Here is a 25,279-nt window from a genome sequence, read left to right on the forward strand (position 1 = left end):
TAGTGTCATACAATCCGAACGATAAACATGACTTCGATAGTTAGTCTGTATAATGTAGCTTAAGTACCTTAATAAGCGGCTAAGAAATGGAAGAGCATAAACATGTGCAATCAAAAAACTTGGCATCTGGAAAGAGACTTGAGAATACCTTTACCCATATCTCTAGTTCAGAAGATGAAGAAGAATTGGATGAAAAGCATATCTTGGGTAATTTGTATTTTGGGTAGTCAAATATCACAGCTGGTATCAGGGAAGCGTCACCACCTAATTCATACATGCATATGTATGTATGTATGTATATACAGTCATGGACAAAAGTAATCGCAGCTAAGTAGTACAGTAGAATCATTTTAGACCCTTGAAGAGGATATTATAAAATTGGTCAGATGTTTGTAATGCACAGAAGGAGACGTTTCCGACCCCATAAAGTATATGTATATATTGTTGACCAGCATGAGAAGCTCAGTCAGATGTAGCCATGTCCATGTCTGTCCTTCCGTCTTTGAAAATCAACTTGACGCCGCCATCTTAAGAGCTATCAGGATGAAACTTGATATTTGAGCTACTTATAGCCCGGAGCAGATAAAGTATGAAAATTGTCAGGATCGGACCACCATATCATATAGTTATAGAAGAAACATAGATGAAGAAATTTGAGTATCTATGAAATTTACTAAAATGATAGTTTGGGATATAAAACATCAGATCCCAAAATTTCAATCAGATCGGATAAAACTAACATAAGTTACAGTCAATATAAATCGGCTCTACTACGTCTTTGCTTGAAATCCACAGAGCAGCTGAGCACACACACACAGACGCAACGCTACGTAAATTGTATGTGTATGCCTGCCAATCGCAGCCTGCAGCATGGGGAAGGAAAAGGAATGGAAATGATATTTGCAAGGTTTTGTCTGTGCTTGTTGTATTGATGAAACAAAAACCCTTGCAGAGGGTATTATAAAATTGGCCAGATGTTTGTAACGCATAGGCGCAGACGTTTCTGACCCCATAAAGTATATATATTCTTGATCAGCATGAGAAGCTGACTTGAAACAGTTGTGTCCTTCTGTCCGTCCTTCTGTGCAAAACATCTTCACACCGCTATCTTAAGAGCTATCGGGATGAATCTTGATATTTGAGCTACTTATAGCCCGGAGCAGATTAAGTTTGAAAATTGTCAGGACCACTATATCATATAGTTATAGAAGAAACATAGATGAAGAATTTGGACTATCGCTATGAAATTTACTAATATGGTAGTTTTGGATATAAAACATCAGATCACAGAACACATACGCAACGCTACATAAACTGTATGTGGATGCGTGCCAATCGCAGCATGCAGCATGGGGAAGAGGAACAAGAAATGGAAATGATATTTAGAAGGTTTGTGTGAGCATTGATGAATTGATGATACAGAAAAAGGGTTTGAAACATTTGAAAATATTATGGCCAAGGACTGCAGCTTCTTTAATATTTTTTTAAAATTTTTTCTTCCAAAATTGTGCTTTTTTTTTGGCTACAATACTTTTACCCATGACTGTACATACTATGTTATCCTGCACTTGTCAAATTGAAAACCAAAATATGTATTGTTAAAATATTCTTCTCTAACCTTAATGTTAAAAATTTACACTTTACAATGATTAATACAAATGTATACAATGATATATGTACATGTATAGCCGGACACTAGAAACTGACTGTATCGGGCAAGAATATCAATATACATATATATATATACATATGCACACATAATGTACATACATGTAAACATATATGTAAACAGAATTTAAAAATACTCGATTCAAAATCTGCATAATTGTGGACGATCTGTATTTTCCACGAATTAATACTTATACATATTTGCGGCATTAATCGCGTTGCAGATCTATTGTACAAAAACTACCAACCCGTCTCGGATGCATCTCGAACCCAAACTTACCGTACATCCGTGTTCCTTGAAAATACACTGCATTCGGGAGCTGCAACGTGCCTAATATGTATTGGTGGCATCAAACGCGTAGAGTCAATTTGGTCGTGTCAATCTTGTTATTGTTTTTTTCACCTAAATTGCATTCAACGCTGGGCTAATGACAGTGTCATGCAAATGAAGGTAAAAGGAGAGCAGCAGCGAAATGACAATCAGGGCTACTATAATCATTTGGGGGAGTTTGTTCCACCAAAGCGTAAAAAGTCTCTTCACTGGTGTTGCCCGCAGTGTCGTATGGAATATCAACCTGAGGAGAGGCCAACCACATACAACTGTTTTTGTGGTAAGGAAATCAATCCTACTGCACAGCCCTTCCTAGTTCCACATTCATGTGGCGAGGTTTGCGGAAAGTTTCTAAAACCAAAGTGTGGCCATGACTGCAAACTTCTATGTCATCCGGGGCCTTGTCCACCGTGTGCGCAGCAGTCTGAAAATACTTGCCGTTGCGGCAAATCTGCGCCACGGCCTCTGCGCTGTATAGACCGAGATTGGCAATGCCAAGAAAGATGCGAAAATCTTCTATCATGTGGCAAACACAAATGCAATCAGAGATGTCACCGTGCAGGAAACTGCCCAGGCTGCACCAGGCAGAGTACACAACCATGTGAGTGCGGACGAGATATGAAGGTTGTCAGCTGTGCCAATAGAAAATGGAAATGCCAGAATGTACGTGCCGCCGTAAATGCTTAATGATACTTAATACTTTAAAATATGTCCTTAGTATGTATGTACATATATGTTTTTCCTTATTTGATCAGATTTGTGGTGGCCGTTTTGTCTGTGGACTGCACTCTTGTGATAAAATATGTCATAAAGAACCATGCGAAATGGCTGAGTGTCCCTTTAACGTCCGAAGCTGTCCCTGCGGTAAAAATGTAAGTTTATCTGTTATTTTTGTTAGGATTGCTTAAAAGTGAATTAATTGAATTACAGAGCCAATCTTTGCCATGCAGTGAAGTGGTGGATTCCTGTGGCGACACTTGTCAAAAGATTTTGTCCTGCGGCCAACACACATGCACGCAACGTTGTCATCGTGGACCTTGCATTTCGGTAAGTTCAGAATTCTAATTAAGAATCACAATTTAAAATCATCAGTAATTGATTGTATTACGACTAAATTTTTCATGACCAAATGTATATCATCTTTTGTGTACATTATACCCTTGCAAAGGGTATTATAAAATTGGTCAGATGTTTGTAACGCACAGAAGGAGACGTTTCCGACCCCATAAAGTATATATATTCTTGATCAGCAAGAGAAGCTGAGTCGATATAGCCATGTCCGTCCGTCTGTGCAAATTAACTTCAAGTCCATCCGTCCGTCCGTATGAACACCTAGATCTCGGAAACTTGAGACCTAGAGCCACCAAATTTGGTATGTAGTCTCGTATAGTATGTACACTTATCGAGTTTGTTTTAAATTTTTGACACGCCCCTTTACGCCCCCGTAATTTGAAATAACTCGGTTATCTCTCGTAATTTTCTACTTTATGCAATCACATAAGGCACACTTAAATTTGATAATAATATCCAGCAAAATACCAAATTTTATCAAAATTGGACTAAAACCAGAGTGCCGGCGCTAACTTCGACCGCGACAAAGTTTGTATACCCTTGCAACTTTTTTGGTTGATAGCCATCAAAGTGGAAAAACGTTTTATCTAAAAAGGCTAATACAAGGTGGCGCAAAAGAAGTCATTCGGGCCAAAAGAAGTCATCCGATGTTGTTTGACTCTCATTTTTTTTCTAAATAAAAAAAACTTTGATTCTGTTTTTTTTACATTATGTTTATTTGACCAATAAAATTCTCAATTTGCAACCAGAATCAAAGTTTTTTTATTTAGAAAAAAATGAGAGTCAAACAACATCGGGTGACTTCTTTTGGCCCGGATGACTTCTTCTGCGCCACCTTGTATTTGCGAAAGAACAGCCTACAATCTTAGCATAAGAAATAACGAAGATATTGATCAAAGTCACTGTTTTCGACCGATTGCTCCTATGGGAGCTATATGATATAGTTACCCGATCTTTATCAAATTCGGTATAGTCATTAACAGATATATTAAACTAACAAATGTTTAATTTGAAATCAATCGCGTTAAAAGTAACGAAGTTATTGAGAAAAGTCACTGTTTTCGAAAGATCGTTCCTATGGGAGCTATATGATATAGTCACCCGATCTTGATCAAATTTGGCATAGTCACTTATATGTGTAATAAAGTCACCAATATTAAATTTCAATAGCGACAATAGCTCAGAAAAACGAAGTTATTGAGAAAAGTCACTGTTCGTGACTTTGCCGTTTCTATGGGAGCTATATGATATAGTCATCCGATCCGGCTGAATCAGAGATATACAACCCCTGCAGTATATACAAACCTACATGCAAAACTTCAGCTCTGTAGCTCCTACGGTCTAGGAGCTCCTACGGTCCGCTGCTCTGGCAGCCGAATATTGTATTCTGAACTATATTTCTTCTCTAAAATCAAGAAATAATGTAAACTCAACAATATTTTCGATTGTTAAGAATAGTGCGAACAAAAGTTTCAAAAAGCGCGCGTATTCGAGTATCCGATATTTGGCATCCGGCAACGCTATCTCAAAATTTGACAGCTTCTTTTAGCCGGAAAAAGCTACTTTTAGCTATAATCCCGCTAAAAACATGGTTTTTCTTTTGTTAATTGCACAAAAACTACATAATAAATCGCCAAGGCGCACCTGAGGTCGTGCTCGTGGAATTTTTCTCTTTTGTTTGATACCAAATTTATGTAGTTTAAGCGCGTTTTGGGCCCGAGTAGCTATAGTAAATATTTACCAAGAATATATATACTTTATATGGTCGGAGGTGCTTCATTCTATGCGTTGCACACTTCTGACCAAAATTAATATACCCTTTTTGCAAGGGTATAAAAAGCCAAGTTATGCATATAAACGTTTTTCCATAAGTCCGCAGTTGGCCGTTGGCTAGTGGGGGCGCTAGGGTGCTCGTATGTTGGAGTGAGCGAGATACTAAGATATGCTTGTAAAAATACGTAAATACATTTCTTATTATTTGTTTTTACTGGTGTATGGTATACCGAAGTCGGCGAGACGACTTACTTACTTCATTTTTAATACATTTGTCCGCTTAACGCGCTTTTAAATCGTTAGCCTTTTAGACAATGTATAATCTTTTAAATATTTAAATTTTATAGGGGCCCTTCAACTTGTATGCACGGTGGACCTTAGGGTCCCAGTCCGGGCCTGGCTTATGCTGGGTGATCGGTATAATATGATATGATAATAAAACATTTTTATCTGTTAACAGTGCCCAGTCACAACAAGGAAGAAGTGCCGCTGTGGTCTACACGAAAAGGAGCTGCCATGCTCTAAAGAGTTTACGTGTGATACTAAATGCAAGCAAGTTCGGGACTGCGGAAAACATGCCTGCAACAGAAAGTGCTGCGGAGATCAGTGTTTGCCCTGTGAAAAGATATGTGGCAAGCCTTTGAGTTGCAACAAGCACAAATGCCAATCGGTTTGTCACCGTGGGCCTTGTTATCCATGCAGGCTGGAGTCAGTAGTTAATTGCCGATGTGGCAAAACACGACGACATGTTCCTTGTGGCAGAGAGAGAAATACACGGAACCTATGCCTTGAGCTGTGTCGGTTAGTTGCATTTGCTCCTGTTTTTTAATCGAGTACTTACACAGACCTTTCTGTTTTAGAATTTCAGCCAAGTGTCATCATTTCGTAGAACATCGTTGCCATAAGGGTGATTGTCCGCCATGCCGCCAGAAATGTGGCCTTCCAAATGATGTCAGCGGTTGTGGCCACATTTGCAAAGCGGTATGCCACGAGGCCGTAAAAGTCAAAAATCAGAAAACATTAAATATCAAAACGCAGATTAAAAAAGTGAGCTAATAATTTTTGTATAATCTTTTAAACCAGCTTAATTTTAGTTCTACTCTAAACGTCTCATTTTTCACATTGTCATCAGACATATGAATATAAAGTTTTTCCACATCCGCGTTGTGAGGAGAGCGTAAATGTCAAATGCATTGGTGGTCACGAAGTGATAACCACACCTTGTTGGAACTCTAAGCCAACCTCGTGTTATCGTAAATGTGGCAGAGTATTGAAATGTGGTAATCATCAATGTAATCTTACTTGCCACACGGTCCCGAATTTGGAGAGCATGGAGCAACAGGTAGGCTGTATCAACTGTGAAGAGGGCTGCGTTAGACCCAGATCTAGTGGTTGTAGTCATCCCTGTCCCAAAAGCTGTCATTTACCTCCCTGCTCTCCATGCAGTGTTTTGCTTAAAAGTAAGTGCCATTGCGGACTCATACAAGTAATGTACAAGTGTAGCGAATTTTTTAACGATACGGCCTCAATCCAGGAGCAACTCGAGCAAAAGGAGAGATTGGGAAGCTGCGGAAATCGTTGTATTAAAAATGTTTGTACAAGCGCCTATAAAAGAAGTAATCTTATAATTCCGAGATTAATTGGCGTCTTTATATTGTAGTTTCCTTGTGGTCATCGATGTCTAGCCGATTGTCACTCTGGGATATGCCCAGGTCCCGAGCTATGTCGTAAAAAAGTACGCATTTACTGCCCTTGCAAAACGTTAAAGCAAGAAATTTCATGTGATATTCATCGAGCTCGCCAATTGCTACTACAGTGCAACTCTCAATGTGAAGCTATTAACTCACGTGCTTTTAGAGAACTTGCACAAAAACAACACTTGGAGGAAGAAAAAAATCGTCTGGAGTTCGAGAAATTTCAACAAAAGTTTGAAAAGCGCAAGCACAAGGAGCGCAAAATTGCAGACATAGAGCCAAGCCAAAAGACGTTCAATTGGCAACGCGGAGCCATCTATGCTGTGTCTTTAACGGCAACATTAGGAGCGCTGGCAGTAGCTTACTATGCAGATAGGTAATCCACATATTTATCATTAATTCCTAATATTTGTCTTGGGTCAAATTTTTGTATTGTAGTCAATCATGTTTAATTTATTTCAGAAAATGAAATAAAAAACGATTTAAGTAAAACTTCGGAAATTAATTACTCCTCTACTTCACGGTAGACGCTATAATTTAACAAGTAAAGACAAATAGATGTGCTTGAAAGACAATTATTTAAATATCCGGTTGGCTTACGCCTTCTTAGGCTTTTTATAGATAGAGGCAGCAACAAACACAGAAGCGCTTAGGAGCGTTGATATAAAAAAGTTGGTTAGCAGCATCTTGTCAAACGATTGTACGTAAACGGTATAAATACGTGCTATTAAGAAAAATGGAAATAACCTGATTAGAGAGTCGAATGTTAACGGGGTTTTACAAGCAATACATACTCATGTTGGTAAATGCGGACAAGACCCAGGTTGTGCGACTAACGGAGCTGGCATCCTTGGTCCTTAATATAGCCATCAGCTGAAGAACTTTGCTTGTCGCTCCAATAGGCGTACAGAACGGCTAATCAAAAAATAGACAAAAATCATTGGTATGGATTTTATTAAACACTGATACATATGTATATGTACTTTAATTTGCGGAAAAGCTACGTATAGATAGCAACATAATTATTACTTAATAATGTTGACCAAGCAGATTACGCTCACACGATTACAAAATAGAAAACAAAAACAAAATAAAAACTCGTTTTACTACTGAAAATGTAAAATAAAATTAAATCAATGATTGTGGTGTACAAAATCGACAAATTAATTTCCGTCGATTTTTTTTATCTCTTATCGGGTATATAAAGCTTCTCTCCAAGCAGTAACATGATAAAATTATAGCAATTGACTCACCACTAGGAATGTTAAAATGATAATGGGAAACAGCTTCAGATATATAAGTGTTGCAATTATCACATAGATGATCGAAAAAAATTGTGTTCGGTTGCCTAGAAGATCCTGATATTTGAAAGCCCAATAAATGAGGGCATATTCTTGCAAGAGCAGTACAGGGTATTCCATATAAGAGAGGAATTCATAGTCTCGCGTGTAGTTATAAGATAACATCACCGTATAGCTAAAAAGCTCCAAGCATAATCCCACGATACTTATCCCTGGGGAATTGATTAAGTATTTATGTTTGTGGTATTAATAGACATACATACATATGTATGTGCATATATGTACATAAGTTTGTGTTACTAGAGAGATGAAATTTCTTGCTCACCTTTGGAAGACTTTGCCTTCCGGATGGTATTTATCTGTGGCACTTTAATAAACAGACAACTTGAGACCGTTATTAGGCTTAGCATATCGGCTAAAACAAGCACAACGCCTTTTTCCAAGTAGTGGAAGACCAATTCGACCACACCACCAGCCATTGCGACCGTCCAACGAACTTTAACACAAATTGGTCAACGCTTTTGGGAGACGGGTATCGATTACCAGAATGTCATATCTTTACCACCAGGCATTCGGCCATCAATGATTAACTAATCATGTTGTGATTTGTGTAGTGATTGTATTGTATTCACTTTAAAACACTCATTCAACGCAAACCGGTTATCTATTAAGGTTAACAGCATAATCATTTAGCATCGAGCAAAAAAGAAAAAAGTCAAGACACATAAACTTGGGCATTCCCTTGCGATTTATTTTCTAGCTTTTGTAAAATTATTCCATTAAATATATAATTAACATTTCTCAAAATCTATTCAGATTGTATGCGATAAGTTATCGGTTACACTCAACCAGAGGTGCAGCGCTAACTTCGGCGGCGCCGAAGTTTTGTATACCCTAGCAAGTTCTTTTTTAACTCCTGCCTTTCCAACAGGCGTCAAAGAGGAAAGACGCGTTGAATATCAAGTAGAATTTACCTGAAATAAAGGCCTACAACGATAGATCTTATAATATATGTAGTCTCTCGATCCTGGTCCTTTAGCACTGTCATTTGTTGGTACATATATTATTAGGTATATATTAATTTTGATTATAGCTTAGAAAATATTGAAGTTAATGGTAGATGGGAGATATGTACATATACAACCTGTCGCGGAGAGGCTTCTATGCGTTGCACACTTTTCACCAAATGAATAATAGTTATTGAATATATCTTCTTTGCAAGGGAATAATAAGATATCGATCGCATGTGATATCAAGTGGGCTACATGCGATAGATCTATCTAGATATGGCAAAAGAAAATTGAAAAATAGACACTACGTAAAAAAAGCGTTGCCAGATGACATAATGGTAAATATGGAAAAATCGGCTAACGCTATATTTCAGTGTTGGCAAAGGCCATTTCCTATGTATTATGGTGCTGCCACTCTGTTGTTTTATTTGGCGCGTTGTTTAACTACTCTGGCAGCCAAATATTTTACCCTGAATTATAAAATCGGGGAATATTCGGCTGCTCTGAATTCTGAACTATATTTATTCTATAAAGTCAAGAAGTATTGTAAACTCAACAATATTTTCGTTTGTTGAATTTAGTGCGAACAGAAGTTTCAAAATGCCCGCGTATTCGAGTATCCGAAATTTGGCAACACTATCTCAAAATTTGACAATAGTTATTTTTGCTATAGTCCCGATAAAAACATAATTATTCGTTTGTTAATTACAGAAAAATTATGCAATAAATTGCCAATGCGCACCAGAGGTCTTGCTCGTGGAATTTTCCTCTTTCATTTGATACCAAATTTATGTAGTTTAAGCGCGTTTTAGGCCCGAGTAGTTTAAGTAAATATTATGTGCGTAAAGTTAGCCACACTGTTAATGCCGAGTTATCCACAACCCTCTGTTAACCCACTGTTAAGTTTTTTGCATTTTTGATTTTCAATTTTTCAGCTATTTAGTAACTATTTTAAATGAAATAAAGTTTAATATGCTAAAAAATATATCAATCTATTGTTTTTATTCACTTTTGGAGGATTTTGAGCATTCTATATATTTACAATTTGTCCATGAAAATGGGCATTTTACGTATTCGTTCAGCACAGCTCAATGACAATGAAATGCCAGAATTTTCCCCAATTATTCATTATAATCCCCAAGAAATTTCAATGAAAACGTGTGAACGGTTTTCGAGAAAATTGCATTTTTGTTGACCACCCATGTTTTTCCCCATACAAAATATGCCAGAAATATGCGCCGACTTTGGCGAGAATGCACACTTTTCCAAGAACACAGCTCAATGGACATTGAATGCCAGAATGATCAGTGGACTTTCAGGAATATGTGCATAGAATTTTATTCAGAATGTGTGAAAGGTTTTCGAGAAATATGTAAAAATATATGGGTACCTCAATGAAATAAATATTTTTTGTGCAAAGCCAATTCGCCTCAATTTTCTTCTTCTTCCCCTTTTTATATCCCCATACAAAATATGTCAAAAATTGCGCCGACTTTGGCGAGAATGCACACTTTTCCAAGAACACAGCTCAATGGACATTGAATGCCAGAATGATCAATGGACTTTCAGAAATATGTGCATAGAATTTTATTTAGAACGTGTGAAAGGTTTTCGAGAAATATGCATAAAGGTAAGGGTATATATTTGTTCAGCAAAGGCAGGTTGCCGTTCAGTTTTGAATTTCGCCTTTCCATAGGGTGGAATAGGGGGTATCAGGCACATATGGTGCCGATGAAATATTGGGTTTTGCACTGTGGTACACGTGTGGTAATAAAAACATTTTGATTTTTTCTTATTGTAAGAATATTGGGTTTTGCACTGTGGTACACGTGTGGTAATAAAAACATTTTGATTTTTTCTTATTAAACTGCTCAGCAGAAGTTGATAAAACTTTTATAAGACACTCTTGAAATATCCCCTAATCGAACAAGCTACCGTGCATTGCTTGATGGTGGCTCTGAGCTGAGATATTCGAGCTCAAATTCGAATGCAATTTTTTTTACGATTTTTGTATGGAGCGAAATCATAGGTTGCTCCACTGATAAGCGATTTTCTCAAAAACTGCTCAGTAGACTTTGATAAAACTTTCTGGTGACACTCTTGAATATGTAGCGCTCATTTTGGCGTATCGTGCATTGCTTGATGGTGACCCTGAGTGGAGCTATGCTCCAAAATGTGGGGAGCCGATTTTTCCAGTGCAAATTTTTAATACTAGGAACGTTGAAAACCCCTCAAAAACTAGTTAAATCAATAGATTTTGATTTTCTTAACAAAATACAACTTTATTTCATCCAAAAAAGTTAATAAATAACGAAAAAATTGAAAATTAAAAATTGCAAAAAAGTTAACAGAGGGTTAACAGAGGACCGTCGCTAACTCAAACTTAACAGCGTCGCTAACTTTACGGACATGTAAATATTTACCTTTGTACAAGCAGCTACAATTATTTCTATCATCTGGCAAGACCAAACTCACGGTTATTTAATAGCAAATATATCGATAACATTGAAACATTCTTACAGAGCGCTGGCAGCACTCTGTAGTTAGCAGGAATTGATGAATATCAACTCTGAATCGTTGTAAAAGAGCAAGAAAAAAGCAAAAACGAAAGCAAAAAATTATCTATTTCTTTAGTGTGTGCATACATAATTGAACTAGGTAAGCAATCTAAAAAATAATTATTTACTTGTATTACCTTTTTTTTTGTCTTACTAATGTCTTAGCAAGAAGGAGGCAAGCTATTGTGTTTGGACATGTGTATTTAAAAAATGTATGTACATAAATATGCACATCTACGTATGTATGTGTACCCAGCGGGAAAAATTCCTTTGTGATCTCGCCCCTTTTCACATGGCAGACATTTTATGATACTCAAGTTCAGTAGAACACATGCGAGTATGTATGTATGTATATGGGACTTTCTATGTGTCCAGTAATGGAGACAGAAGTATTATTCTAAAATAATCAGAAAATGTTGGCGCTTTTTAATAAACCCCTGTGAGCCACACAAAATTGGCCTTAAAATCTTAAATTCATCAAGGACTTCTAGCAATATCTTCTCATTGATGTGACATTTAACAAATACAAAGTGTTGGTGTTTCCAAAAACTATATTTTTTATAGTATAAAAACAGAAAATATACGTAAACGTGTCTTGAAGACTTCGAATGTTTCTTGACAGTCGCCCAAAGTAATAATATTTTAATTTAGTACAATTTATGGTGACCAATGGCTCTAAAACAAAAAAGATGTTTGATTTCTGCAAAAACCTTAACATTAACACAGCTGCCGATCTTCCCTTCTTGTTTTTAGAAAATTCCTTTATGATTTTCACGTCGTTGATTGCCGCAGATGCTGTCTGCAACGGATTCCTTTTTGGTGTGTTTGCAATGAGGCACGAGGTCGACAGTCATTTAGCGATGGGTCATTCTTTGTGTAAAAATTCGTGCATAATAACTGAACAATAATTTCTCGATCCAATAAATCTTTAGAAGAGTGCTCTAACATTGTTCCTCATGAAAAAACAAATATTTAATTTTCACACCGAATCACTTAATACTACACACCCATTCACTGTGAATCAGTGATATTCAACTCATCTCTACACGCCAATCTCAAGTAGGAGGAAAAAATAGTGGCTTAAATTGCAAGGTGTAGCGATATTCCTTCTGCGCTGCTGTGGATCTTTGTTGGTGCTTCTTCCTCCGTCCGTTACTTATGTCTCTTGTCATTTCTCTTCCATGGCTCTCGCTCTCGGCACCTCAATCCATGTTTCTATGTGTTTATGAGTTTTAGCTGCTGTTGTACCATTTTGTATTTCTTCTTATTCTGCTTTGCACCGTTGTAGCCTCTGCCACTGCCTTTTCCCGTCAAGCTGATCTGTCAGTGTTTTTTTTTTTTTTTTTTTTTTTTTTTTTTAATTTTAAATATATGTTAATGCTCTTTGTGTCATTTTTTTATATGAATAATAGTGTAACTTCTCTTAAATAAATCATTTCTTGAACAGATTTATTGCAAAACATTTTTTGTTGTGAATTGGTGCGATATTTGATAAAAAAAAATTTGTAATAAATCTTTTTCATTAAAATTAAAAATTGAATTGAATTCCCCCTTAAACACATGAACTTGATTCTTTTGTCAATTAAAACAGATTTTCTTAACATTTATAGAAGAGCAGCAATCTCATCAGTCAGCTGGTAAGAGTGTGACTCCAATTTTTGGATGAATTATAAGTATTATGGAAAAAGGATGTTCAGTTGCTAACAGTAAATCCGTGGCAAGTGCAACTTCAACTACCGTCGCTACCGCCACAAACTTCATATCTGGCCAATCCGATTTTAAGGCAGGTCTTGATCATCTTCCAACAACTAGCCAAGGACACATTGGTGAAGCAGTAACTGAAGCGAAAACAGAAGCACTTGTATCTATGTCAAAACTGAGGAATGATGTCGATGAAGTGCATGGCTTTGCCGTAGTACTCGATGATGAGTCAAGTACATCTGGGGTGTTAGAGACCTTCGATATAAGTTCTTCCAACTCGCTGCCCACCAACACGGAAGCCATGCATTCTGTAGGTGTGGTGGTGGCTGTGGACGATGGCTCCTCCACTGACACCCTTAATGTAGGGCATGGGCATGATCATCCCTCCGAACATAGTCAAGTATTTTTCAATAATAATGATCACGGAGAGAAACAGGACGCAATAGTCTGCATAATAAATGACGATGACGAAGCGGAGGTACTGATCGAGGAGGACGATGATGACGATGAGGATGGCAATGATATTGTGGATGCTGCCATTGATTGTCCGGACACTTCTCAATTGCCGCTGCCCGATGGCACCATCATTGCAGCTGATGGATCCAAGATCTTTTTGGAGACCCCTGTCATTGAGGATGTGCAACAGCACACTGGTGAAGCCGATACTGTTGCAACAGTATCGGAGCTTGGTGAGAAGCCCGGAAAACCCAAGCGACTCAGTGATGAGTTTATGATTGCTGAAGACCTATTGGATGATCAGGCATCGGCTGTAGCACCTACCGAAATAAAGTCAAGACCTGAAAACGCATGTCATAACCAGGATCCGCAACCCAGGGAAATCGAAAGGGAGGAGGGAAATGTGGCGTCTACATCCCAACACGACAAATTGATGTCTGTGCGTCTGAAGCAGATGACCCTAACAGCTAATGCTTCTAATTCTTCCTCCACCTCCTTACCAATAGCTGCCACACCAGCTCAGGCGGATACTGAATCGATGGATTTAATTGAGCGTTGCGATTTTGAAACTGAACAGCGCCTTACTGGGGGCATTGTACTGCGCACTAGTTCAATTGTGAGCAAAAACAAACTAAATCTAAGTCTGATAAATTCTTTGGGGAGTGGACCAACAGCAGGAGTTAGTAGCAGCACCGACGATTGGCCCACTAGCAGCACAGGACGAGCGATTTCCTCAGACAGCAAGGTAAGTTTTTAGCTAATATAGGACACAACCAACAATTTACCATTTTCAATTTTCTAGTGCACTTACAAAGATCTATCGACCACACCAACAAGCAGCCGCAAGTACACAAATAGTCGTTTGAGTAAATCGACTGCTAAACTCAACTTGGGGTCCTCTTTGAAATCTGAATCCTTGCCGGTAGCAACATTCGCCGTTGCCTCCTCTAATGCTATGTCGACATCGACGACGTCATCGGAGGCAGCCACATCTTGTCAAGAAGTTTCGCGGACAGATGGTTTCACGAATACCAACTCAAATGATAACGCATGTTTGGCAAGAAGTTTAGCTCCTACTTTGAGCTGTCATCAGGAGGACAAGAACCTTGAGCCAACGGGCTCACATTCCATTTCCTTTAGCTCTGTTGGTTCTCAGACCACTCAGGAAGGCGGATGCAGTCGCAGTAGTGTCTTGAATTCTTCTCAAAATGCTTCTCTAGATGATGCGCAACCATCGACATCGTCATCCGTTACAACTTCTTCAGCTCGTTGCCATTATGCAGCAGCCACAAAAACGCTGCGCCATGTTAACGCCAGCGCCCAGACTCAGGAACGTTTTCTTTCGCGAACCAATAATTTAGCACCTAACGGCGGAGCAGGAGGAGAAGCATTATCAACTCAAGCGCCACTTACCCGACGAAGACGTAATGAGATAATTGTTCTAGATGTGGTATTGGAGGAGGAAGCCACTAACGGACATCGAAGCGGGGAAAGCGAACTCGTTGATCCTGGCAATTTTGGTGGAACGGAAGAGCCTTGGGTAAATTGCGATGAGGAGAACAATTGCTCAGATCTAGAGGAGATTTGCACTTGCCAAAATGGAAACGGAGCCAGTCGCAGCAGCAGCAGTACCAGCCTAAGTGAGGTCATAGAAATGGATGCTATGCAAAACGACGAGCAAATAGCTTTGCTATCAACATCGACCTCTGTCAAGGCTAATGCAGCCACAGGCGACAGTTATCTGCCCAATTCTAGCTCGACGGTCTCTCAGCAACGCAAACGTAAATATAACGAAGGACATCTGCTAGATGGTTGCGATTATTCCATGGTTGTTTCTGCCGACACTGGGACAAGTGTTGTTGGCAGTGGAATTGGGGATAATTGTCGCAAAAGAATAGCATACGACTTTGCTTCGACTCCACGAAGTTCTGGACCTATAGCGATGATGTCTATGGTACCCACCCCTCAGTTAGCCCACTCATCGCCTTTAGGACGCAGAACTCCTCGTTCTGGACTGGTTCTCACACGTGACAACCCGCCACCGGAACTTCAGCACTGGCTGGCTCAATTCCAGCGCTGGTCTCATGCAGAACGTTTACTTGCCGTTGACCGCTTGATCGACAATTGCGATCCTTCACAAGTGCGTCACATGATGAAGGTCATTGAACCGCAGTTCCAGCGAGACTTTATATCCTTGTTACCTCGGGAGTTAGCCCTGTTTGTGCTCTCATACTTGGAGCCGAAGGATTTACTACGTGCCGCCCAAACCTGTCGTAGCTGGCAGTTCCTTTGTGACGACAATCTGCTGTGGAAGGAAAAGTGTAGGAAAGCCCAGATTCTCACAGAGTCACGCAGCGATCGGCCAAAACGAGGCCGTGATGGAAATATGCCACCCATATCGTCTCCTTGGAAAGCAGCCTATATGCGGCAGCATATTATTGAAATGAACTGGCGTTCCCGTCCTGTGCGAAAGCCGAAAGTCCTAAAGGGTCACGACGATCATGTCATAACATGCCTTCAATTCTCTGGTAATCGCATCGTATCTGGTTCCGATGACAATACGCTTAAAGTTTGGTCTGCTGTTAATGGAAAGGTTAGCAATTTCAATCAGCTTAATTCTTTACTTCGACAGTTAGCTAATCGTATTATCCCTGTTTCATTCTTAGTGCCTACGCACGTTAGTTGGTCATACTGGCGGAGTGTGGTCCTCGCAGATGTCGGGAAACATCATTATCTCTGGCAGTACGGATCGCACTTTAAAAGTTTGGGATATGGAAAGCGGCGCCTGCGTTCACACACTTCAAGGACATACGTCCACAGTTCGCTGCATGCATTTGCATGGTAGCAAGTAAGTTTTTATGGCTTGAATACTCTCTGAAAACTTACAGACTTGTTTAAATTCTTCTACCTAATAGGGTGGTCAGTGGATCACGTGATGCAACTTTACGGGTCTGGGACATTGAGCAGGGCTCCTGCTTGCATGTCCTTGTTGGGCATTTAGCCGCTGTGCGCTGTGTGCAATATGATGGTAAGCTTATTGTATCCGGAGCATACGACTATATGGTCAAGATCTGGCATCCAGAGCGCCAGGAGTGTCTTCACACACTCCAGGGACACACAAATCGCGTCTATTCGCTTCAGGTATGGATAAAAACACAGGTCTAGATTTTTTAATATATAGAAAAGTTTCTAGTCTAATGTGTGTTTTTTAGTACATGGTGTTAACGAATCTGGGTTGTTTTTCCAGCACATTCATGTGTTTAAACCCTTTTTTACAAAAATGTCAAAGGAGCTAACTTCAACTATGCCGAAGGTTATATACCCTTGCAGTCCTTGGCAATAATATTTTTACATGTTCAAAATTCTTTTCCTACAACTTCAAATTATTACTCTTTTTACTAAAATTTTTTCTTCTTCCCTCATTGCCTAAGCATACCACGGCACGCATACACATAGAGTTTACGTAGCGTTGCGTCTATGAGTGTGTGTGTGTGTGGTCTGCTGCTTTGTTTAATTCGATCAATGACGTAGTAGGCAGCCAGCAGCGCTGCCGACACCGATTTATGTATAATAACTAACTTGTGTTTTATTTATGCGATCAGATTAAAATTTTGGGATCTGATGTTTTACACCCAATACTATCACATTAGTAAATTTCATAGCGATAATCCAACTGCTTCACCTACTTTTCGTGTACAACTACATACATATATGATATAGTGGTCCGATAAAGTAACGATTTTCGTACTTGATCTGCCCCAAATAATAAATAAATAAATAAATTAACACAGAAAAAAAATTTCAGTTCTTGAAGAAACATTTTTGCAGAAATTGGAGTATCCCCATGTAATTTACCAATATGATAGTATTTGATATAAAACCTCAGATCCCAAAATTCGAACCTAATCGGATAAATAGAACACAAGTCAATATAAATCGGCTCAAGCGCTGCCTACTACGTCATCAACAAAGCACATGCATACACAAACAGACAACGCTACATGAATGTATGTATGTATGTGTATGCGTGCGGTGCTTCGCTTAAGGAATAATGGAAGAAGAACAAATTGTAGCAAAAAGATAAAGTTTTGTTTGTGTATTGATGAATTGAGTTGCAGGGAAAGAAATTTCAAAAAGTAAAAATATTGTTGCCAAGGACTGCAAGGGTATATAAACTTCGGCATAGCCGAAGTTAGCTTTTTTGATATTTTTAATTAAATTAATAGCGTCATGTGAACCTAATTCATATCTAAATTAGAATCAGGGTACGCATATTAACTTCTTAAGAACATTTATCAAAATAAAAACATGTCGGCCTGTGTAATTAATATAATAATTAAAAAAATCGACAAATTAATAATTGTGATCTCGTGCAGTTCGATGGCTCACATGTGGTTTCGGGATCGCTGGATACTTCGATACGAGTGTGGGATGTAGAGTCAGGCAATTGCAAGCACACTCTAATGGGTCATCAAAGTCTTACCTCTGGCATGGAGTTGCGACAAAATATCCTTGTTTCGGGTAATGCCGACTCAACTGTTAAGGTGTGGGATATCACAACTGGACAATGCCTGCAGACACTATCTGGTAAGGATCAGCCACATATTTGGACTATATTTATACAGTATCAGAATCAACTCCGTAAAATGTAGCTAGTTGATCGATTTTTACTGAAACTATTGTGTTACGTTCACAATCAAATACCAAACAAATCTATTTATCTATTTTTCAGGCCCCAATAAGCATCAGTCCGCAGTTACCTGTTTACAATTCAATTCGAGATTTGTAGTAACTAGTTCCGATGACGGCACCGTCAAGCTATGGGACGTGAAGACCGGTGATTTCATTCGTAACTTAGTCGCCCTTGATTCCGGAGGTTCCGGTGGCGTTGTGTGGCGTATCAGGTAAGTTATTAAATGTTGGGGAGGCTTATAAAATTTTTTCCAACTCTCGTACACTTCTTTCAGGGCAAATGATACAAAGCTTATTTGTGCTGTTGGCTCACGTAATGGAACAGAAGAAACTAAGCTAATGGTTCTAGATTTTGATGTGGAGGGCGCATGTGTTAAATGCTCATAGGAGCAGGATAAGCCGCAATTCCAATTTGGCTACACACGACTTTGCTATGCTCTAAGATTTACAAGACCTCTAAGTGAGATTCCATTGCAAATTTATTTTAACAGAGATCACAAACTTATACCGGGATCGTCCGGAACGAAAGTTGCTTGCCTTGCCAACAAAATGCAGCTACTCAGTCACACATTTACAACAACATGAAAAAAACACATCAAAACAGGCGAAGAAAAAGGGATTGGGCATAGTTTGGGGATGGCTATAAGTGTGCTTTATTATTATTTTCTTCAGTTAACGTTGCGTCATAGCCAAAATTTAATGTCGTTCATAGAATAATTTTGCTATTTTAATTCTTATTTTGATTGATAATTACATTCGAAATCGATTGAATAAGCCATAAATAGGCATAGTAATAATATAATATTATATTTAACCCTACTTTTTTAATTCTGAATATACTGTTAAAGAAACCGTCGAAAATGCTGACCCAGAGAGAGAAGACAGAGTTGGAAAAAAGTTAATGGAAAACAGCTTTATATTGATTAAATTTAAATTTGTTTAACTGAATAATTGAATATGTAATGCTAGTTGCGCATTTTTTTTTTGCACTTGAATATTGCTTCCCCATTTACGTTTATTGTTTACATTAGTGTTTTCGTTCAAATTGTTTTGTTTATTAATGTACTATATGCAGTATATGAATTTGTTGTATACTCTTGATTTTTGATTTAATATGTTACCGAAATATTTGCTTCCACCTTAAAAGACTCAAAATCTGAAAGAGGGGAAAATAATTGAAAATTCCCGATCATGGCCAGAAACCTGCCACAGTCGTCGTTTTATAGTGTTTAAGAACGACTCGTAGCAAGGAGTTTAGCTCACACCCACCCACGGGCACACTCAACACAAAACACATCCACACACATACAATGCATTAAGCAAACATATATTTTAATTATAGACTGATTTATTAGTAATTGAAATTAATCTACAAATATGTATGTGTAATGGTACCGTATGTATTTCAATAAATTTGATTGGTTTAAGCATATATTTAAATAAACGCAGGAGTAATAAATAGTTAATAATATTCATCTGATTCTGTTGATATTTGTTTTTATTATCCTCGAAACCAAAGAGCCTGCATTAAATGAAAAATTTCTTTTCCTTGTTTCGAGATATTCAAGAAAATCCGACTACTATGAGGCTACAGAACAGGAGGCTGAGAACTACTCCCATTGCAAACCAGACCGTGGAGAATCCTTTGGACGTTACATCATCACTTAACGCACGAATGGCATTTACGTGGCGTTTATTCATTCGCTGCAGAAAACGTAGCCTCAACACATGATTGTGTACCGTTGTAACAAGCAATGGAAAAATCGGAAAGCGAGGAACCTTGTTTACAGCCTTGTTGTGGTAAAGGTACCGTTTATCAAAGCGTTCTTCTCAAACGTCATGAGTTCACCTCGTCATCCCTTGTAATGGGTTCCAGGTGACTGGGCTGCGTGCGGCACATGGCTAATTCACTTAAGTATAATCCACATATGTAGTTATTTATGGCGCATTCGGTGAGTGCCTTTACACCGTCGTCGCACTAAGCTACTACGCTATCGTATATCTTTATATATTTATGACCTTACGAATGTTGGATACTCTCATTAAACTGAATATAGAGACCTCTGTGAACTGCTTGCTAAAAATAGACATAAAATCTTCTTGATCGATAACAGTTGGGTTTATTATATTCTATTTGGCAAGCGTAATAGTAAGCGTATTGCATTTCTGTAATAAGTATTCTATTTCTTGTTGTCGTACAACGGCGAATATGGAGAATTTGTCCACACAAGTCAGGAATAGCTTGTTGTTCGTGAAGATGTCGATATGCAGCATTTCGTCGAGAATAGATGATGTCGTTTTGGGACCGTATGTGCAATCAAGTCGAGCAATAATTTCATCGAAATTATTCACAGTGTTATAAAATGTAAGCATATGTGGCTAAATGTCTCCCAGACCCATGCTTCGTGGTCACCATTAAAATTTGGTACCGTTTTTGAAACGTCTAGTCTGACCTCACCTCTAATGCTGGGGTCCATTTGTACACTTTTGTTTGGAGGGTTTCTATTCTGAGTAAGCTTACATAAATTTTTTAATGTTCGAGTTGATCAAAGATCGCGAGTGCGCTTTCTATTATTGCCTTTATCGCTTCTGGATCCATTTCAGTTTAATCAGGTTTCTGGGGTCTAAGTCCTATTGTATTATCTTCGTCAGTATCGTCTTCGATTTTAATGTCCTCAAGTCATTAGCATCGGGAGAAAACAATGTATTAGCGAAATAAATTAAACAATACAATATAGTATAGTTTTAATGTCCCTATAGGCTCAAGTCATTAGCATCGGGAGAGAACAATGTCTTAGCGAAATAAACAATACAATATAGTTAATGATCGAAAGATTTACATATGTATGTACATATTTACGGCCAAGTGCCGGAGCAATGTATCTTTACTGATTCAACTGTCGTACAAGACTGAATGTATCAAATGAAAAAAAATAGACAGAGAGATGCAACGCTACGTAAACTGCATGTGTATGATCCCTTATATGTAGGTACATACATATGTATGTATGTACACAAACAATGGGTTTGCAAAGGAGATGGGAAAGAGAAGGTATAGCGAAATTGAAAGGGATAGAGTGAGAGGTTTGGCACACAGAAAGAGTTCAAAATATATATGTACATGTCATTGCAAAGACTGCAAGGTCAACTTCTTCAATATTTTATTTAAAAACATATTCAAATTAATTGAGTATTTTTTACTTTTAATTTCTGCAACTAAATTGTACAGAGAAACGAAAAAGACAAGAAAATGGTAATGAAGAAAATAAATACAACTTTAACTTTGCATTGTCCTTTCAAACGAAAACAAAAAATTGCGTTTGTTGATCTCTGCTAAGAAAACATGCATACATATGTATGTATGTACATATACCTTTATATGTACATATGTGTGTGTATGCAAGGGGAAAGGGGTAAAGGCAAAGAAAGATTTTCGGTGCCAGCGAAATAGAAAGAGACAGAGCGAGAGTTTGAAGGTTTTGTATGTATCCGTATGTTTCCTGAGAGACACAGAAAATGAGTTTCAAAAATGTCCAAATATTCAGGTATACATATATGAATGTACATATGTATGTATGTGTGTATGTAAACTTCAACATACAGTATGTCCATTAATTGTTTGCAAAATGAAAAAAGGCACACAATTTGAAGTTTAACTTAATTATTTATTATAAAAAGCACTAATTTTCATGTTTGGCCCTTTATAATATTTTTTTTCAGTCTATTCTTAAGTAAATAGTAAACAAAAAAAGTGAAAAAAGAAACAAAAACATAAACAATTCATAGAAACAAAAAAAAACAGCATATAAGATGTGTCTATTAATTGTTTGCAAAATGCAAACATTACATTATACAAGAAAATTTCTCGAAGATGAAGCTAATATTTGGCTAATATTTTGTATGCCCTCCATTAGCATCCAAAGGCTTGTTGACATTAGACATTCCGAAGCTTACCCGTTTCTCAATATTAGCAGCTGAGAGCAACGGCTTCTTCCTTGCTACGTGTGATGAATATTTGTGGATATTTAGTAGAGTCCTGCACGAATACACTCATTTGCCTCAGTCTTTCAAATACTTACAAATTTTCCTATATTTGATTTGATAATATTGCTTCGGAACGAATGAAACGAGATGAAAAGTCTCGAAGTTTTGTGTTTCGTAGTTCCTGAATGTATCAAGCCGAACAAACAAAAACAAAATCAAAGCAAGCCGAAACAAATAAGAAAGACTACAAACGAAACAAATGAATACGGTACTTCTTTCAAGTTACTTGGTACTTCCAAGTACTCGTGAGTATGGTCATACTTATGAAATGTCAATAAATTTTCGAATGCCAATTTAATTTCGGTTTTGTTTTAATCTCACTGGAGTATTTTCCTAATATAAATTAAAGTAATAGCTTTGGTGACTTATAAGTAAAACGCCGAGTAGACTACAAGCAGCTCGACTGTGTAAGGGTTAGAGGTCCTGCCTAAAATCGACGAAACTCTGGTTCAACCCCGGCCAGAAACTAGTTAGTTTTGGGTTTTCATTTTTTTTTGCTTTTTTAATAATTATTTTTGTCTAATAGCGAATTAGGTCTTTCGATGATTTGTAGGAAAATATAGAATAGTGCGCCGAAATATTTCACACAGCTACAATTGACGGGGTATTCTACAACATATCCAAAATTCATCCAAATCGGTGATTTGCATACCTGAAGTTCCCCTTGTAAGAGTACTTTTAAAATTAGTTTAATATTCATCTATGTATGTACATATCCAAATGTATAAGTACACTATACATATACATATCTTTTTAAATTAGCATGGAATTCGGAAAGCTCAGGAGTAATCGAGCATTTTGGATCGATTAAGACCAAACTGCTGACAAGAGAATATAAATTTAAGAAAAAGAGAGGACGGAGTGAAGTCTGGAATACATTTGGTCTGGTCATGGATGAGAATGAAGAAATAGTCTTAGATTATTCATATCTTCACAAAAAATATTTGAAAATGTGTTAATAGTTATTGTTAAGCTTTCATTGTTAAATTTAAAATAAAATCATGTTTTTATTTTTACTAAATACTGTAAATATTTTTATAAAATGAATTTATTTTCATATGTTTCATATTATATACATTGAGTCTGCTGTCAGGTACTTGCTTCACAATTCGGTATACTGAGAACGAGCAAGACATTTGAACAGTACCTAGTACTCGGTTCGATTTTCGGAATTTGCTTCTCGATATGCTCGGATTTGCTTTACCGGATTTTTCGGTATGCCCTGCTCGTTTAAACTCATTCGTTCGTTTGAGATGCTTGATATACTCGATTTACAAATACGAGTAAGTGTGAAAACGAGTTCCGAAAGTATAGAGGGATTTCGTTTTCAGTTTCGAATGTACTCGTGCAGGTCTCTAATATTTAGCACTTTTCTAACAGTCTCAGGGCACACGGATTTGTTGAGATTGATTTTAATGTCATTCACCAATTCCCTGAGGGTTGTTTGCGGTTTGTTCTCAATTGTTTTTAGGATTCTTGAACAATCCCGTCGAGAAAGCTTTTTTGGCCTGCCTGTGGAGGTCTGCAGATCCAGCCTATTCTCCTGTTCCGCACGTTTTATAATGTTATACACTGTTCTCACTTTGACCTGGAACATTTCAGCCAACTCTTTTGCTGTCTTTCCTTTATTGTAATGGAAATAAACCAATTGTATTAAATTGTTGTCGGTTCTTTTACCAGGCATTGCGTAAATTTGATTTGGACAATAAAGTGCACCGAACTCAACAAAATTTTGGAAGGAATGTGACTGCAAAGAAGACTTAAGAAAAGCACGCGACGAAAAATTTTTGTATTTGATGTCCCGTTACTTTATCTTTCGTCTTCTTTCAATCAGTGTTCGCATTTTGCAAAGAATTAATAGACAGAGTCAAAAATGCCGTTTCTTAGTTTTCTTCATTTCTTTTACCGTTTTCTTGAAATTTTGTTTCTTTTTTTTTGTCATACCTAAAGCTGAATTTCGCTTAAATAATAGTTAATAAAAAAAAAACTCCCAAATTATGCCTTTCATTAAATTTTCCATGTTTAACTTGAATTTGTGTGCCTTTTTTCATTTTGCAAACAATTAATGGACATACTGTATGTATGTACATATGTACCCTGCAGTACGCGCCTGCGGAGACTCTCCGTCGAGTTTGCGGGGACATGTCCGCTGTCTTTGGGGACATAGCGGCGACACGCTCATTTAAGTTGAGGCGACATTTAACATTAGATGACCTAGCAATAAGGACAATCGGGACAACTGAGCGACAAAGTTGACGGTATGTCCGCGGATGGTTTTTCGAAAATGTTTTGAGGGACATTTGCAAAGAAATTTCCTCTGAACGTCGACGGTACGTCGGCAGGTCTTCTTTGCGTTCGTGTCAGAGGACGTTCCAGCTACATTTGCTTTGAATGTCGACCGTTGATCGATGGATTTTCTTGGCATGCGCGTCAGAGGACGTTCCATCGACAATTGCGTTGAATGTCGATAGTGTTGTCCATACAAAAATAAAAAACAAAATACAAAATGTTCTTTTGATTAATTTATTCATTTATTAAATTTTTATTTCACAGCAATTTATTATATTATATTTTTTATTTATATTTATTTAATATTTATATTTATTTATATATTTATTCTTAATTTTTAACTAATTTTATTTATTTACAATAAGCTGTTGATCCAGACAGACAGACGGACAGACGGATTCCAACTCGTCTTGTCATGCTGATCAAGAATATACAGCGGCTCACAGCTTATTTCAACCAGCACATTGAAAAAAGTTTGTCTTTCTATAAAATCTAAACAAAAAGCGATACCAAAAAAATTTAAATGCAGGTAGTTAATGTAATGTTTCAAAATATAAAATATGAATTCATTTATTTTTTAAATGTATTTATAACATTTTTAGAACTTAAAAACTAAAAAATCAACCAAAAAGAATGCCACAGCTTATTTCAACCACCTACTTTGTCAGCTGAGCAATAATACGTTATTTTA

At 37.5% G+C, this 25,279-nt stretch overlaps 3 protein-coding genes across 4 annotated transcripts; 2 read left to right on the plus strand and 1 right to left on the minus strand.

Moving 5' to 3' along the window:
• Window positions 1–33: 33 nt before the first annotated feature.
• LOC6651926 (NF-X1-type zinc finger protein NFXL1) lies at window positions 34–7,029 on the plus strand. Of its 2 annotated transcripts, none has more exons than XM_002074340.4 (8): window positions 34–207; window positions 1,893–2,662; window positions 2,755–2,871; window positions 2,930–3,046; window positions 5,304–5,644; window positions 5,704–5,890; window positions 5,976–6,434; window positions 6,504–7,029. In XM_002074340.4, the coding sequence occupies exons 1-8, from the start codon at window positions 87–89 to the stop codon at window positions 6,915–6,917; spliced, it is 2,526 nt and encodes an 841-aa protein (XP_002074376.1). In that variant the 5' UTR covers window positions 34–86; the 3' UTR covers window positions 6,918–7,029. The 2 variants fall into 2 exon arrangements, with proteins under 2 accessions (XP_002074376.1, XP_023036737.1); XM_023180969.2 differs by lacking the exon at window positions 6,504–7,029 and having other exon boundaries at window positions 5,976–6,303; window positions 6,378–6,437.
• Window positions 7,030–7,038: 9 nt separating this feature from the next.
• Window positions 7,039–8,610, minus strand: LOC6651927 (solute carrier family 66 member 3). Its single transcript, XM_002074341.4, has 4 exons — window positions 8,164–8,610; window positions 7,791–8,050; window positions 7,332–7,452; window positions 7,039–7,261 (listed from the first exon to the last, which is right to left on the minus strand). Exons 1-4 carry the CDS (start codon window positions 8,315–8,317, stop codon window positions 7,134–7,136), a joined length of 663 nt encoding a protein of 220 aa, XP_002074377.2. The 5' UTR covers window positions 8,318–8,610; the 3' UTR covers window positions 7,039–7,133.
• A 2,768-nt stretch (window positions 8,611–11,378) lies between these two features.
• Window positions 11,379–19,203, plus strand: LOC6651928 (F-box/WD repeat-containing protein 7). Its single transcript, XM_002074342.4, has 8 exons — window positions 11,379–11,506; window positions 13,017–14,308; window positions 14,366–16,156; window positions 16,230–16,411; window positions 16,479–16,704; window positions 17,940–18,150; window positions 18,296–18,467; window positions 18,531–19,203. Exons 2-8 carry the CDS (start codon window positions 13,085–13,087, stop codon window positions 18,640–18,642), a joined length of 3,918 nt encoding a protein of 1,305 aa, XP_002074378.2. The 5' UTR covers window positions 11,379–11,506; window positions 13,017–13,084; the 3' UTR covers window positions 18,643–19,203.
• Window positions 19,204–25,279: the final 6,076 nt, after the last annotated feature.

This window comes from Drosophila willistoni (genome assembly GCF_018902025.1).
Source record: "Drosophila willistoni isolate 14030-0811.24 chromosome XR unlocalized genomic scaffold, UCI_dwil_1.1 Seg106, whole genome shotgun sequence".
NCBI classification, from domain to species: domain Eukaryota; kingdom Metazoa; phylum Arthropoda; class Insecta; order Diptera; family Drosophilidae; genus Drosophila; species Drosophila willistoni.

What these genes read in the sequence shown, in the direction of transcription:
- LOC6651926 (XM_002074340.4), top strand. Translation starts at nt 87, where the DNA reads ATGGAAGAGCATAAACATGTGCAATCAAAAAACTTGGCATCTGGAAAG. An exon ending in ATCGTGGACCTTGCATTTCG is followed by an intron (nt 3,047 to 5,303) that starts GTAAGTTCAGAA and finishes ATCTGTTAACAG; the next exon opens with TGCCCAGTCACAACAAGGAA. An exon ending in TCAAAACGCAGATTAAAAAA is followed by an intron (nt 5,891 to 5,975) that starts GTGAGCTAATAA and finishes CATTGTCATCAG; the next exon opens with ACATATGAATATAAAGTTTT.
- LOC6651927 (XM_002074341.4), bottom strand. Translation starts at nt 8,317, where the DNA reads ATGGCTGGTGGTGTGGTCGAATTGGTCTTCCACTACTTGGAAAAAGGC. An exon ending in GAAGGCAAAGTCTTCCAAAG is followed by an intron (nt 8,051 to 8,163) that starts GTGAGCAAGAAA and finishes TCAATTCCCCAG; the next exon opens with GGATAAGTATCGTGGGATTA. An exon ending in GTCCGCATTTACCAACATGA is followed by an intron (nt 7,262 to 7,331) that starts GTATGTATTGCT and finishes TTTTCTTAATAG; the next exon opens with CACGTATTTATACCGTTTAC.
- LOC6651928 (XM_002074342.4), top strand. Translation starts at nt 13,085, where the DNA reads ATGGAAAAAGGATGTTCAGTTGCTAACAGTAAATCCGTGGCAAGTGCA. An exon ending in CGATTTCCTCAGACAGCAAG is followed by an intron (nt 14,309 to 14,365) that starts GTAAGTTTTTAG and finishes TCAATTTTCTAG; the next exon opens with TGCACTTACAAAGATCTATC. An exon ending in ATCGCGTCTATTCGCTTCAG is followed by an intron (nt 16,705 to 17,939) that starts GTATGGATAAAA and finishes GATCTCGTGCAG; the next exon opens with TTCGATGGCTCACATGTGGT.